Genomic DNA, 17,293 nt, shown 5'->3' on the forward strand with positions numbered 1-17,293 from the left:
AAAAGAGCGGGTAAGGAGGACCCTGAATGCTGGGCTAAGGAATTTGGGGCTCCTTGTGTAGACTGACCCTTGTCAGGGACCTATTAGGATTTTCTGGAAACAGATTTTATTAACTTAGTGAGAATCTATAGAGGCAAATATATCGGACTGATGCTTAAAATATGTTGCTAACAAAGGGCAGTATATACAGATTTGAATTGGCTGTTCCCTATTGGAGATTGACCATAGAAGCAGCTGTAGATCACCGCGAGCCAGACACCGTTACATACGCCAGCTTCGTCGCAGCCAGACAGCGAAGGCAGCCGCTCAACTCCATTATACAGCAAAGAAGTCAGAGGCGTTATTAAAGTCTTTACTAAAGACTTGCTAGAAGCCACACCGTTAAGGGTGCGACTGGTGTTTGAATATATGTCAGTCTAAAGTTTGAATTTTTCTACTGCACTAGTTCACCCTGTATTCTATGATAATAGCAACTTAAGGAACCACAATAGTAACTTACGTTACTGCGGAGATACAGAGATATATAAATGTACAGACCATTCTCAAAGAGCTTACTCTGTTGCACTAAAAAGGCATTCAGGTATTAAAAATTAAATTTTTGATATCATCACTGAAAGGTTGAATAATTCCCACTCTGTGGATATGTGAGATGAAATGCAAAAACCAAATTCCTTGCCCCACTCACAAGCATCAGTGGAAGTCAACACTTGTGACTTGCTTTCTCCCCAGTCTTTGTCCAAATATTCTTTTTTATGTGCCTCAATGAAATAAGCCTTAAATTCTTTCGTATTGCACTGGAAATTACAATAGAAACAAAAGAACTAGAAATATCAGTTTTCTCAATTTAATGGTGAGACTCTTGGGATCCAATTAAACAAATTTCAAGGAAAGAAGGTTCAGAAATTGATATTTCACTTGCACCAAGTTTTGCTTAGCTGGGTAGAGAAAAATCAACTACAGCAGAAGTAGGTCACTGCCCTCCAGTGGCCAAATGAGAGCATTACACTATTTTTCCTTCAAAACATGAAACAGTGGACTTTTTAAAGCCAAGATTTTATAAAAAATAATATTTATATCCTTACTATATCAAAAATAAACAGGAGCGCCTTAAAATATAACACAAGTGGATCAGTAAAAGTATAAATGGAAAGGCCATTTTTACAAGTTTTAGAGAAGGAGGAGATGCCATTTGGTTAGTTGAAAAGATTTCTATTCCAGGCACTGAAAATTTGGATCTGATGATGAAGCAAGAGAGAACTCAAATTTCGGGAATTTAGTGGGGTGGTTAAGATGGTAAGTTAAGGGTCTTCCAAACACCAGAATGTGTTGACTGAGCTATTGGAGGTGTCGGTGTCCTTCCTGAGTCATCTAAAAAGTACAGTCCCTTCCAGGTAGTGGTTAGGATGACAGCATCTTGACTCAGATACTAGATGAGTGAGGGCAAGGGCAAGGTCATCAGTGTTTCCAGAATACTGAGGGCAAGACTCATAATTTCATCATGCAGAATTCCAGTCCACTCAGGACAAATGTGGGCAGTGGATGTGGCTTCATCAAAACTAGCCTTAAGAAAGAGCTTGCTTAAACACATGTACAACTGGTACCTTAAATTTATATTACCTGAATGAAATTAGATGATGTATCTACCCCACATTTCTAAAAATTTCAGAACATTTCTAAAAACTATACCCTGTATGTGTTCTGAAGCATTGAGGGATGAAGTATGCTAATATTTGCAGCCTACTTTGAAATGCATCAAAAATCAGTGGCAATAATGAAAGGATAGAGGGATTTATAGATGGATATATATGTTATAAAGAAAATGCATCAAAATTGGAATTGTGGAATCCAGGTGATTGATATATGGGTGTTCTTTTTCAACATCTGTGTATGTTTGAAAATTTTTATAATAAATTATGACAAAACTCTGATATTTTTAAGAGTTTACCAAAGTGAGTTAAAGCAAAAGACAGCTTTAAGGAGCTGAATAAATTCATCTGTTGACTTCAGTTTTTGTCATCATATGTGTCATCATACAAAGAAATCATCAGCATTCACATGGTGTCTCTTTGTTGAAGCCTTAGTGACAGCTGCAAGTTACATACATATGTGTAAATTTTTATTACAGTCTTTCTCCAGACTTTAAGGACTATGAGAGCATCTGATTTTTCTCATCATTATATCTCTATATTGCCCAGCATGGTGACTGATGCAGCGTGTTAAAAAAAACTTTTATTAAATGAATGCATTAAGACATACACAGTTTGTTTCCTCCTCATGTATAATCAATAGACGTAGTATCAGTGACAAAATCCTGAAACTAAAGAACCATCTAAATGTTATGTTAAAAAATATTTTTGAATGAATGAATCAATGGGTGAAAAATATGAAGATGCTGCTCTTTCTGTGTCTGTGGCTAGAGAATCTGCATTTAGTTCATAATTGCAACAGCTTATTTAGAAAGAGATTAAAGGGTGACAGCTCTGCTGACTATTTTGTGTTGCCTATGTTACCATTCCTACCAGCTTTAATTTGTTGGAAATATTTTGATACAGTCTCCAAACAAATCAGCAGAAATGAATTCTTTGAGTTAAGCAGAAATCAAGGATTCCTCCTTTAAAGAAAACATGGGCCAAACACCCTTCACATTCATCTTTTGGAAATGTATCTTTTATATTAACTAAGCAAATTATTTGTCAAAGACTATCATCAATCACTCACAGAACAGATTCTGGACAATCCTCCAAGGAGAGTTTCTCCTGTAGCTCTTTCCAGGTTCCTGAGATTGAACTGACATTTTACAGTGGATGGAATTAATGGCTATTCAGTTCCATGTGGGGAGAGCCAGGTGCTTGTGAGAGACAGATGCAGGGCTCCAAAGCATTGGTTCTCAATGTGTGGTCCCTGGACCAGCATCATTAGCATCGCTACAAACTTAGAAATGCCAATTCTTGGTCTACCTCAGACCTACTGAACCAGAAACTCTGCGGTTGGGCCCAGCAATCTGTGCTTTTAGGAGCCATCCAGGTGATCCCGATACATACTAAAATCTGAGAGCTTTGCTACTCAAAATATGGTCCAGCCCAGCAGCGTCAGCATCGCCTGGAATCTTGTCAGAAATGCAGAATTTTGTGCCCTGCTCCAGACCGATTAAATCTGAATCTGTATTGAAACAAGATCCCTGAGTGATCCGTATGCACATTAAAATTTGAGAAACCTTGCTGCAAAGCAGAGTGAAAAACTTTGTCATTTAGTCATGCTTTTATAATCCCTATGGTATTGGTCATGGCATGGATTCTGGATTCATCGCTGTTTTAGGCAGATGAACCCAAAGCCCCTCATTAGAATCCATTGAAATTTTAAAAATTGTTATGGAGATGGTCTGTAAAAGCAGTGGAATTGAACTGTTCATTTAGTAGTTTTAACTCAAGTGAATATATGGTCTTCTCTTGAGATCTCATTTAAAAAGACCCTGGTTCCTCCATTTATTGGCCATTGATACTAAGCAAGTCACTCTATCATTATAAGCAACTGTTCCCTCTTCTAAAAATGGGGACTATATGTTTGTGCTAGTTCAGGCCCAGTTTTACCCAGGGTATCCAATCAAAGTGCCTTATAAACTCCAAAACTGTGTAGAAATGAAAGGGACAGGGTCATTATCTAAAGGCCATTACCTAAAAGGCAAACTTTCTCTTCCTACTTTATTGGATGCTTTAAAGTTCAGGGATAGTGAGAAACTATTGTTTCTGTAAGTTGGTATTTTTTTTCTTTTCTTTCAAATTTTTATTTTAGATCATAGCACATATGTATTTGACTTAAACCTGGAATACCACACTTATGAGTCTTTGCAGAAAATAAATTCATGTGACTCCATAAAAGTTTTCTTTAAAATAACAAGACATTACTTCTGTGATATATGTGGCATATTTTTATACACATGCAAGTGAAAAGTTAGAATGAAATGGTCCTTGATCTATAATTTAAAAATATTAAAAGAGAAAATTTCTTAATATTTTTTATCAAACTATGGGACTATCACCATCATTATCAAGAAACATTTATTTAGTGTATGTATTTTTCTAAGTACAGAGGCTTTTTTGAGATATAATTGACATATAACATTATATTAGTTTCAGATGTACAACATAATGACTCCATACTTGCATATATTATGAAATGATCACCACAATAAGTCTAGTTAACATCCATCACCACACATAGTTACAAACATTTTCTTGTGATGAGACCTCTTAAGACCTACTCTCCTGGAAACTTTCAAGTATACACACGGTATTAGTAACTATAGTCACCATGCTGTACAATACACCCCTAGGACTTAGAGCTTTTTTATAAACCAAAGTATAACCCCTCCCACCTCCCCAACTACTTCTAATATTTGTTTCTCTTTTATGTAAGTTGGTATTTTGCTAAATCATTATTTGAGGAGGAAGAGAATCCAAAATGACCACTAAACCTCATCTTTGATTTTAGTGCCAAGTTCTTGGACAGTGGGTAAAGCATCAAGCTCCCATCTTGGAAAATTTAAATGACACCCAAGGCCTTATTAAGTTTAAACACTAACTTTTTGAGAGCACCACCTTGGATTTTTTTCTGTTGGATTATCCTACTGGTAAAGTTCATACCATACCATAGGATCTTTTTCTTTTCAAATAATTAATCCCACTGAAGATGCCCACAGTGCCATACACAGAATTAGGAAATAAATTATTTTAGATAAATTTCAGTTCACTTATAAGAGCATATGAATCTGACAACTTAAAAAAGTAGGCCTGGGCTTCCCTGGTGGCGCAGTGGTTGAGAGTCTGCCCTCCGATGTAGGGGACACGGGTTCGTGCCCTGGTCCGGGAAGATCCCACATGCCGCAGAGCGGCTAGGCCCGTGAGCCATGGCCGCTGAGCCTGCGCGTCTGGAGCCTGTGCTCCACAACAGGAGAGGCCACAACAGTAAGGGGCCCGCGTACCACAAAAAAATAAAATAAAATAAATAAATAAATAAAAATAATAAAATAAATAAATAAAGTAGGCCTCTTGGAATAAATGAAATTTGAATACTACCAAACAGCTTTTCTCTTTTCAACATCAAAAGAATGTGAAGACCACTCACACACCTTCACTTGTATCATGAACACACAGGTGATAGAGGGCCAGCAGGCAGTGTACAAACTAGCCGAATAGATCCCACATATATAAACCTAACTTACTGAAGAACAAGTTCTAATAATATCCAGTGATTGAAAGGGAGAAATCTTGACATTTGATTCAACAGAAAATTCAATTCAAAGGATTATTATTTAAAGTAAAGGTCTTATATTCTGTGGTCAGTCATCCAGGTGACCTGCTACAGAGGACAGAAAGATGAAAAAGGGCTAGTCCTTATTAAAGGTTAGTAGAAAATTACAGTTTTGTTATTGAGGTAGTGAGATGTGGTGTAGTGTAGACCCTTGCTACTCAAGGTGTGGACCATGGAAGTGTTATCCCATCACCTGGGGCTGGTCAGAGATGCTGAGCCTCAGGCCCTAGTCCAGACCTATGTTATTAGACGGGATCAGCATGTTATTATGATGCCTTGGTCTGCACATTAAACTTCTAGAAGTGTTGGTGTGGAACATGAGTTCTGGAGCTAGATTGCTTGGATTTCAATCCCAATTCTGCTCCTTAGTAGTTGTGTGGCACTGGACAAGGAACAGAATTTCTCAGTGCCTCAGTTTCTTCATCTGTTAAACGGCAATAAAAATAGTCGTTAAGAAATACGGATGTTTTAGGACTTAATGTGTTAACATTAAAAGGCTCAGAATGGTGCCAGGTACATTGTAAGCACTCAGTAAAATGTTTCTGCGCTCCTTGATGTGCTAAAAACAAGTCATGTTCAAATATTGCATTTGGAATATCACATATATTTTGCAGTCAGTACATTGGATATTTCCTTTATTCTCTTTAGAGGTGTGTTTTATTTTATTATTATTTATTTATTTTTATTTTTTTGCGGTACGCGGGCCTCTCACTGCTGTGGCCTCTCCCGTTGCGGAGCACAGGCTCCAGACGTGCAGGCTCAGCGGCCATGGCTCACGGGCCCAGCCGCTCCGCGGCATGTGGGATCTTCCCAGACCGGGGCACGAACCCGTGTCCCCTGCATCGGCAGGCGAACCCCCAACCACTGCGCCACCAGGGAAGCCCTAGAGGTGTATTTTAAAAATAGAAAATAAAAATGTTACTGATGTCTCATTAGTCATCTCTATTAACCACATTAAACTATTAGGGCTGTGGAACATTTTTTTTTAAATTAAGAACTTTTGTAAAGAAAAATATATATACATAGAAAACATGCTAGAAGGACATACACCAAAAGTGTTAACAGTATCTGCAAGATTACTGAGAAGGCTTTTTGTTTCTTTGTTTTTAAACAATATTTTATTTAGAGAAATAACTAAATATTATAAAGCCTTTGTTATGATTCAGATTAGGCAACCTTCTATGACTTTACTAACACATCATCCTGAATTGTGACTTTAAAAGAGACAAAATAAATCCAGCAACTCAAATCTGTTATCCCTTAACTTCCAATTATATACTGGAATTATATATATATATATATTTGTAATTCTATCTACCTATCTATCTATTTCACATGATCTGAAACAAATGTCTGCTGTTCAAAGCATGGGGGAATTTTCAACTTTCCTACTTATTTGGTTTGCAAAGTACTCTATGAAGATAATTTATTAGACTGTTTCAATTCTGGGAATATTTTGTAGTCCAACAAAGTCTTTCATTTTCAAATAGAAATGACCTTTATAACTACCAAGTTAAAAGGATTATACTAAAAAAGTCTTTGCTGCTAAAATAGTGTCTCCAGTGCCTGCCATGTCCTAGATATAATTTTCTTTTGAGAAAACCAGTTACTTATTTTCAGTGGCCTCATTCAAACAAACTTACATTATTACAAGACAAGATAAAGGGCATACTGGTGTTCAAAGGTGTGAAATGACTTTCCTCTCCCAGCATTACATGGTAGGGCAAATGACTTTATTCTCAAGCTTTAAAAATGAGATCAGTTAAGGGTTTAGACATTTCAAAGGAAAAAACTGTATTTTCTCTATTGCCATATGGAATCAATGTGATTCAGTGCCTCTAAAATTATTTCTAAAATTGCAAATGTTCAAATATTCTTTGAGTTTAATCAGCATTACTGAAAATCCTTATGACCATCATTTTTAGAGAAGAAACAAAAATAATGTTGACCTAAAATTCTACTTCTGTATTTTTATAACCATTAGTATTACATTCTCCCCAAATAGCTTTTTTTTTAAAAAAAAAATTGAAGTATAGTTGATTTACAATGTTGTGTTAGTTCCAGGTGTACAGCAAAGTGATTCAGTTATACATATACATGTATATGTATATATATATTCTTTTTCAGATTCTTTTCCATTATAGGTTGTTACAAGATATTGAATTCTCTGGGCTATACAGTAGGTCCTTGTTGATTATCTATTTTGTATATAATAGTGTGTATCTGTTAATCCCAAACTACTAATTTGGAAGTAAATTCATGTCTACCATTAGGCATAATTTTCCAGCAGTGTAAAATTTCCCTATAATACTGCATACAACAGAAAGCATTATTTATAAAACTTTCCAGTCTAACTTTAAATTTCATCAGAGAGGATGATATGTATTTATTGGTTCTATAGGATATGATGTCTGCAGTATAAATAAGAGCCCAGAAAATTTTACTCTGATGTTAAATATTTTTCTTTTTTACATTTCATTTTTTCTCATGTTCAATTAACTCAACATCTTAGATCAAAAATTTCTAAAATTCTATACAAAAAACAAGGAAATAATCATAAATGTGCTCAAAAACATATTTATGTGATGTTCCCTGAAGATCTGTTTAAAATAGTGAAGCACTTAAAATATCCAACAATTGGAGATTGGAAAAATAAATTATGTACATATGTATGATAGAACATTATGAAGTTATTAAAAGTCATGTAGAAGAATATTTTAAGGCATGCAAAATGTTTGCATTAGGTGGAAATAAAAGGTTAAAACACAGATCGTGAATATTATCCCATTTTATGAAAAAGTACTAATTGTGCATAAAAAGATGAGCTACATATATACCCCATATTTACAGTGTTATCTCTGGGTGGCTTGGGTGTTTGGATTATAGGTGAATTATTTGGGATTTTCTTTTCTCATTTTTATTTTAAAAATTTTCTATGATAAGTCTAGGTTTCTTTATTCTTTTGGAATAAGAAAAAGATGATTTAATAAATATTGTCAACTTTAACGGACTTGCTATTAGTTATAGTTACCCAAACAATTTTCAAGGTTTTCTTTTCTATACTGATAACTCTCCATTTTTCTCATGTTTCCCTGAATTTAACCTCTGAACATTCAAATGAAATAGGAAAATAGCTAGTTTCTATCACTATTTGTAATATTGCTGTCATCTCCAATAATCATTAAATTCTATTTCAGTCTACACAGAGGCTTCATATTTTTAAACTTACTTCTATTATTTCTAGAACCTTCCTTAATTATTCTTTGCATAGTGACATCTAATTTAGAATAATACACCAATTATTTTGGGAATATGTATTATAATACATATATATACAGTAATAATAGTAATGACTTTATGGCTCACACTACACACCAGGCACTGTGTTAAGTACCTTATGTATTGTAAGAAATCACAAAAGCACTTTGAAAACCCTGTACTTTAAATTAAAGACAAAAGAAAACACCAAATAACTTGATGATCATCTTCTTTTTTAAGTGCCTTATTCACCTTTAATCGACATGAAATTATCTAGAAACTTTCCCCTGAAACAGCAAGATGTGTACTGTTTAATGTGATCACAAAATAAGATGCTGGTGGTGGCCACAGAATGCCAAAAGAGAATGAAATACGAAAAATTCAGGGTGTCATATAGATGTTTTGGGAGATGAGGCTGAACTCCATCAAAGTGGTTTTCCAATGTGTTCTTTTCTTCTCCTGAGGGGTGATGTTATGTAGGCAAAGCCAGCAACAAGATGTGGTAATCATGCTTCACGCTGTGCCCAAAACTAGAACACCCTCTCACCTCTTTCTTTACTTCTTCTTCATCTTCCAGCGTCAAAGCTGCCAGTTGTTTAGCTCTCTGCTCCATCAGATTCACATATCGGATTGGATTTGACAAAGCTTCAATCACATCTAAATAGGGAAGAGACATTTTAGATCCAAAGGTCCTGGAGATATTGATTATCCACCATCCATCAATCCATCCATCCATTCAATCACCCATCCATCCATGCATTTGTTCATTATCTATTTACTTACCTATCCATTTACTGATTCACCATCCATCTTCCATCCTTCCATCTGCCCATATGACTATCTACTTATCCATCCAACATTTTGGAAATGGACAAGAGTGAGGACCCTTTGCTGAGTCCTCAGGAAGAGAGAACTCAAAGGAAGTCATCTCTGAGAGCCAAACTGGACAAGCTCCAACTCAGGATGCCTCAATACTCCAAATTTTATAGTTTATTTTTGAGTGTTTCATCCATTCCAGCAATGGCCCACACACCTGTCTTATTTGGGCCAAACGGTGTTTCATAATGGAGACATTTCACATAAAAAGACTGCTTTCCAAACTGTTGAAAAACTCAATGACTTGGCAATATGGGTCTCATTTGCACATGATACTATCTAGCTGGAGTGAGTTATAGCTGCCATCTTTGGATGGGGCATGTGCTCCAAGACTACCAGAGTCTCCACCACTCCCCAGTATCTTGCACTCAGGCCACTTGACAGTATAAGCATTTAAATTTATGATTCCTGGTTGACATCATCGTAAATTAATTCCTCTAATTTAGGATTTCACCCGTGGAAAGGATCAGGGTTCTAAAACTGGCTGAAGGCAAATTCATTGCACAGGCCTAGATAGACTGTATAGTATCAGGTAGCATTGGTTAGAAAGTACTGGGTCCATGAGAATCATATTACCCAATGGATAAAAATGGTCAATACTTTATGGGGTCGTAAATTAAACTACAATTTATTCACAAAGGCTTGATCAATTTACCTCTAAACATGCATACAAACATAGAGGTAATTCTGAGGCCAGAATCTCCTGCCTTTGTTTGGTCCACTTTGCTTTCCACTAAGTCACAAAAATATGGATGACCCCAGATGGAAATATCTTTTTGAGTTAGGTTGTTTACCTGCATATGTATCTGGGACATAGTCCTTCACCTCTATGTAGACAAAGAGAGCTGGCAGCATCAGAGGCTGGTTCCTTTCATTCCTCAGACAGATATAGTGATAGCCTGGAGGGTGACATCATACCATGCATCATATTTTCTTGTAACACAGGAACATCTATTTGACATGTGTGTTTATTTTAAGTGACTTTGGGTGACAAACAGCTCACTTCTTTCTCATTTTTATCATATGGTTTTGAGTGGTAGGGTACTATTTTTCTCATCAGACAGGAAAACAATGTTGATGCTGATTTTTTTTCCTTTCACCATGTTTATCCCCACAAGAGAGAATTTGAAACCATATGTCATACATTGAATTATTGGTCCAAATTTATCCCTTGTATATGATCTCTTGCCTTGGGGCTCAGCCTGCTTTGGACAATGGGATGTTAGTGATGTAGTACAAGCAGAGGCTTAAAATGCACTTGCAGAAACAGGTGTGCCCTTATGCATTCCACTGGGCTGCCATGAGATGTCTGGGCGCCACTGCTCCTTCAGCTGGGGCCCCTGAATGAGCAGATGTGGGAAGACCTAAGCCCAGCCCACAGCCTAAAGCACAGCTACATGGCTGAGACTTGCCAAACCCCGCCACCCCACAGACCTGTGAGCATGAAGATAAAACACTTGTTATAAGCCTTTGAATCTTCAGATAGTTTGTTACACATAATTAACTGGCAAGAGTTGACTTGCCTACTGATCATAGCATGTCACAAAAACATAAAACTGCCAGATTTAAATACATAAATTTATAGTCCTTTTTATGTAACAAAACACCAAAGCAACAAATGGATTCCTAGATCATTCTTTAACAATCATGTAAGGCAGTGATGGTTTTCTCGACAACTTTGATAAAAAGTTTCTCACCACGCTATCCATACCTGGTCGAATTGCTTGTACTGGCAAGATTCGGTGACCAATAAATTTACCTCCTTCTTCATAAACTGCTATCCTCAAACAGGCCAGAGAAGGAAGAACTACCTATAGGACATTAACAGTACATGTGGTTACAAGAAGGAGCAACTGCAAGAAAGAATTAGAAAGGTATTATTTAAACTGGCCCCACTTTTCCAAATCCAAGAAGTTTCTACTGAGCAAATTGATAAAAAGTTGGTGGTCTATAATTTAGATTTTCAAAAAGAGAAGGATTACCAGAGATATGGCTTCATCTATGTTTCCTCACCTTGTCCAAATGAGGAATCTGTTCAACAAATAGACCATTTTCTTTTGACATGAACATTCTCAAGGTAGAAATGACAAAAGTTCTATGTTTAGAGACAAAGAGCTGGTGGTTTTATCACTGTTTGAGCATTCACTATTATATTTTCAAAGCAAATTACTTTTATACTTTGGAGCAAAAGCAAAAATTAAAAAGTAGCTTTCAAGGATAACTTTCAGAATGGGATTGATTTATATATTTGTAAATTCCCAAATTAGCCAAAAGTACTGCTCACTTTTTTCCCCCCAGTGTAAAACATATGGAGTACACATATCCCATGTCAAGAACATGAGGCCAATTGTATCCTTAAATATTTATTTCTTTGGTAACATAAACAAACTAACATTTATTGACTATTTTCAGTGTGTTCGATATTTTCTAAATGTTTTCAGTGCATTAGGGAATACTTATAATAACTCTATGAAGCAGACGGTATTATTAAATCCAATTAGCCTATTAAAAAAAAAAACCCTGAGGCACAGAGACCTTTACCATAGATATTCTCTCCACAAAAGACTGCCTTTGTAGATATTTTGGCCAGATAAAACCAAAGGGTGGGCTTCCCTGGTGGCGCAGTGGTTGAGAGTCCGCCTGCTGATGCAGGGGACACAGGTTCGTACCCCGGTCCGGGCAGATCCCACATGCTGCGGAGCGGCTGGGCCCATGAGCCGTGGCCGCTGAGCCTGCACGTCTGGAGCCTGTGCTCCGCAGCGGGAGAGGCCACAACAGTGAGAGGCCCACATACCGAAAAAAAAAAAAAAAGCAAAGGGTAAGTATCCACTCTACTTTCTACTAGACTTAGCATCTCCCTTTGTGTGTGAAGCATGTGTGAAAATGATTTGCTTTCTGGTGAAGGCAGAGGGAAAGCCCAGTTGAATATAAAAGATTTTAACTCTATCAGACAGACTCCAGACAAGCTACAAAGACCAGCACCAGTGGCTGGAGATTCTAGGGAGTTTAATTAATATACTTTTTAAAGGAAATATGGACTTCCTTTCTCTCCGCTACCATATTATTCCCTACTTCCCACTCTACTTCATTTGAATTATAGTGAAAACATATCATTTATCACTTGTATTATGAGAGGCTATGAGTTAAATTTATATCTTATTCTGGCCTTCCAAATGAGGTATCCTAGAATTAATTGATTTACAATGCAATTATGAAAAATCCAAAAAAGTAACTCATGGAAATCTTGAATAGCTTTTAACATACCTTTGAAAATGCTATTGCATTATTAATGTGTAAATTCCCAAATGAAGTAACCAATAATTCCTCATTTTATTTTTTCCCCAGTGTAAAACACCTAGAAGATGCAGTAACATCTCATATTAAGGACACTAGACCAACCTTTTTGAACACAATGGGTTCTTCTTCCCAGACAGGATTTACAGCATTTCCTTGTGATGTCTTTGTCTTAAATGCCTTCCTCCTTGTGTCCACAGGCAAACCAAACATATCCACTTCCACATAAGTCCCGACTTTCTTATCAGAGAGAAACTGACCTGAAATAATCTAGGAAGTAATAAAAAAGGAACTCTTGATAAATGAATAACAATGATATAAAAGAATACTTTAGGGAGGTACAAATGCTGATGGTGAATGTTGAACCATAATCAAAATAAAATAGAAACCAGAGTACAAATATGATTTCTTTTTCCGTTAAGGAATTTGTAGAGGAATACTGAAAATGCTGAGGTTAGAAGTCAATTAATAAGACAAAGTTTTATAGGAGGAAGTAAATGAACAAGTATCAAAAGTTTGATGAGATTATGCCTTTGCATTTGAGAGATACATCTACTAAATGTTAAAGATTGATCTGTAGAGCCTTTATCTGAATATAAATGTTTTTCTAATACTTAAAAATGTTATAAGAGAAAAAAATTCTCATTTTAGCATGATTGTAAATGAAATTAAAAGGTCATTTAAGAGTACAAATTTAAAACATAACACACTAGAAAGTCTAGCATTTAAAAAACTTCCTCTTGTTCATAAAATTCGACTTGAAAGAGTGGTTATAACATCATGCTATTCCAATTCTCAAAGCTGTTACACTTTAAATAAAAAGCCACAATGATGATAAAAAAAATACTGAAAACAAATAATGACCTTAAACAATTAAGCCCAATTTATCATCACTCCTAACCTCACCTGGTTAGCCATCCACACAGTAGTGGGTATCCTTTGCCTAGCTAAAAAATTAATGAATATTGTGGAGTTAAACGAGATTTTAAAATTACATGTTCATAAAATGTCTCCCACGTCTGCTTCTTTTTCTAACTGAATTTTCAGACTCTGAGGTGTCCTCTGCTTTAACAGAGAGGGGAGCAAGAAAGCAAGTGCTGATGGAGCAGACCCAGAGATCTGATCTGGGTTGTCTTGTTGACAAACCTTCACTTTCTGAGCTCTGGCTGGTGAAAGGGGACAAAATTACCAAGATTGTGGCTGGGCCAGAAATGAGACACAGTGGCGGCCTGAGGATGGCCATCAGAGGCTGAGTGAGGCCAAAGGCAGCTATATGCTGATGTGGCCAGAGATGCCATACAAGATAGAGAGAAAGCCATGAGGAAGAGGCTGTCTGAATTTACCCCCGGACAACTCATTTCTCCTGAATGTTCTCTTTGCCTGGGTGCATGAGACCTGCAGGCAACAATCTCTTTGTTTAATTTCAGGTTCTTCTTAAGAACTTAGCTGACATTTTACAACATGTTTGAAACTACCAAGTTAAGCGATGAGTCACATTGGGAATTCAGATGCATCAAAGATGTTGTGTACTTAAGAGTTTGATTAAAGCAGAGTCCTTAACTAAATTAATGACACTGAGCTTCAATGTTCTCCTCAGTAAAATAGGATGATGGAACACCACTGGAGCTCACAAGTCCATTTTGGCATGATAAAGTCTATGTCAGGGGTTCAAAACAAAGGTAGTACTAGGCGGAAGTGAGCCACATCCTGGCTCCAGATGTAATGTTGAAGGCAGGACTCAGCTGCAGGTCTCTGATGCATCACAGCCTGTCCATTCAGAGGACACTGACATCTCCAGAACACTGTCTCCATTCTGGACTCAAGCAGCAGTGTACACCTGCCTGGGACTCAACTGTTTCCCCTCAACTTCTCTACGTCATTGTTTATAATCTTGTCTCTATGTCATTGTTTATAATTGCTTACATTGTCATAGTGGAATTTTCAAGAAAAAATAAATATGCAAGCAAACATATAAAACAAGATGAGCTAACAAACGAGGACAAAAGATTATTATTTTGTCAAAATATTTTTAAGTGGACCCAACTATAACTACAATTGACAAGGATTCTAAAAATAACATTTTATCAGTGTGTGATACTTAAGAGTTTATCTTAAATTTGACAGGAATTAAACATCCTCTGCTGAAAACAATTTCCTAAACTAAATATAATCTTGAAGCTCTGATTCTGCCAAGTTCACTCTGCAGATATACAGTGCGAAATAATTTCAAATGATATCACTGTGAGACACTTCATTGCAATTTTATTTTTAATCGTTGGTGTAAATAACATAAATTTTAAAGTAAAATGGGCTCAGCAAGATTAGGGTAGATATAAATTAGTGAAATTGTGACAGAGCATTTTTTTTTTGCACAGTTTTTTATATGCCTTTAGTTTAGGGTCAATTGGAAAATTGAATTTATGCCCGATTAAAAAATGTTTCTTAGTTCTGCACTTATCCAGTTAAACAGAAAAGAAATGAAACTTTAAAATGTAAATGCAACTTAAATACAACAACCACAGGCTTATAGGATTCATGTAAAAAGCTCTTTATAAAAATGATTTCCCATTCATAGTATTAAAAATGTTTTCTCACAACTAAAAAATAATTGTATCTCCTGTAACATCAATTTCAAAGTCTGCAGAAATCATTTGGAATTAATTTTTTGAGGGTCAGATGTATGCTTAATGACATGATTCTTGTATTTAATATCTCTACTACGCATTTAATATCATTACTACGTGAATTACTCCCTGAATACTCTGATAGATTTTCAAAAGCCATGCTATGGTAACTTGAGAGCTTTTATTCAATATTTAACAATTTATTGAGAGAATACTTTTTCTCTAATTTTGCTCAGTTTGGCTATCTTCCTAGGACTAATGGGTGGGTGGGGGGGAAAGACCAGAAGATTTCTTCAGTATAAGTCAGTAATTTTCGTGGTAAATTTCACCATGGGATCTTTACACCAAAAGAAAGGACAAGCCATGGTGAATCTCACCAACTTGTTTTATTAATTTGGGGTCTGATTTTTATCCTATTAAAAGTGGGGCTTAGTCCGTTTACTTCATGCATGTAGCTTTTGAAAACTGCTAATTCAGATTTAGTCCTTGAAGAAAAAAATGTAAGAAAGAAGTGAAGACTTTACTGGGAATTAAATTCTTCATGACTGAACTACTTTATACAAAATAGGTGATGTTGAAGACTTTTGCTGGGTACAATTGTGTGATAGGGTAGCACATACCTTAACAGATAAAGTGTTGGCCACGATCCCATCCACAATGCCTTCGGTGAATGGATCAAAGTGCTTGTCAGGTCTCCTCATGAATTCTGGCTTCAGTCTGTAGCCACTTTTCCCATTGTATTCATACATCCCCATGTTTATTTGCATAGCCAGGTCTGCATATCAAAAACACAAACTTTATTGTGACTGTATTTATACTTGGAGCAAGAAAGCAAGATTGTATTACAGTCCACTTTTGTTCCTCCTTTAAAAATAAAGATTTAATCATTATAGAAACAGGAAATACAGACAAGAAAAAGAAATTGAGCCGTCATCTCCAAATCCAGAGGTAAACCACTACCAACAGGTTGGTATATATCCTGTTTTTCTAATTCAGATATATTTTGAAAATGCAGTATGTCCATTTCATTAAATATTCGTCTGCTTTAATTTTAACAACTGTATAAACTTCTTTTGAATACATATGTCTGAATACACGGTTTATAACAGCCTCCTCTCTTCCAAGGCTGTATACGTATATGTTTTGATGAACGTATAATGTTTTGATGAACATCGTTGTGATGAAATCTTTGAAGCCATCATTAACAATGTTCTTAGGAGTGAAATTTCTAGGTCAGAAAATATGCATATTGGAAAAGTTTTTTGATAATTCTTGCTAAGATGCCCTTCAGAAAGTTTAAATCACTTTAAACCTCCAATCCATGTTTTTGAGTATGGACTTCTTCATACTTCACCAACAGTGGTGAAATTCTTCTTTTTTCAATTATAAGAAAGAAAAAAGATTTTCTTTTAAAATTTTTCATTTCTTTGATTATTTACTACCAGTATCTAATCACACACTGACTAGTTTCTAATGGACAAAGATTCCTGGTCAAAGTTTTGCTAAGACTCAGTCAATGTATGAAATAAATGTCTACGTTTGTTGCAATTGCTAGAGCTTAACAAACAAAAAAATACTTTAAAGTCATAAGGAATCTGGGAAACTGTCAATTTCCTCCATATTATCTGAGTCTATTTAGGTGGACAGTAAAGAAGAGATGGTAGAATCATTCCAATGTTCCATGTAACAAACCATTTTTAGAGCAGGGAAAATAAGTGAAATTTTATCTCTCATTTTTTAAAGTATTATGACTATGATACCAAAATTGGACAGAGTACCAAAAAAAGAAAATGATGGACTTATCATACTTAAAAAAAATAACTTTAAAAGTCTAAAAAATTAATTAGCAAAACATATGTTCTAAAAAATAATACACAAGCAAGTAGAATTTATCCTGGAAACAAAAGGATACTTACATATTAGGAGATATATTA

The 17,293-nt window shown here is 35.8% G+C and overlaps 1 protein-coding gene across 1 annotated transcript in view; it reads right to left on the reverse strand.

Annotated features, from left to right (window-relative positions):
• PLCB1 (phospholipase C beta 1) overlaps nt 1-17,293 on the reverse strand; it is a 680,716-nt gene that overhangs the window by 104,978 nt on the left and 558,445 nt on the right. The window contains exons 19-23 of the mRNA XM_024764260.1: nt 15,980-16,134; nt 12,841-13,005; nt 11,153-11,252; nt 10,236-10,340; nt 9,113-9,222 (exon numbers count right to left, since the gene is read on the reverse strand). Coding sequence (XP_024620028.1) covers nt 9,113-9,222; nt 10,236-10,340; nt 11,153-11,252; nt 12,841-13,005; nt 15,980-16,134 — 635 coding nt within the window. The remainder of the gene's footprint in view (nt 1-9,112; nt 9,223-10,235; nt 10,341-11,152; nt 11,253-12,840; nt 13,006-15,979; nt 16,135-17,293) is intronic.

This window comes from Neophocaena asiaeorientalis, unplaced genomic scaffold (assembly GCF_003031525.2).
Source record: "Neophocaena asiaeorientalis asiaeorientalis breed wild unplaced genomic scaffold, Neophocaena_asiaeorientalis_V1.1 scaffold400, whole genome shotgun sequence".
In the NCBI taxonomy this organism is placed as follows: Eukaryota; Metazoa; Chordata; class Mammalia; order Artiodactyla; family Phocoenidae; genus Neophocaena; species Neophocaena asiaeorientalis.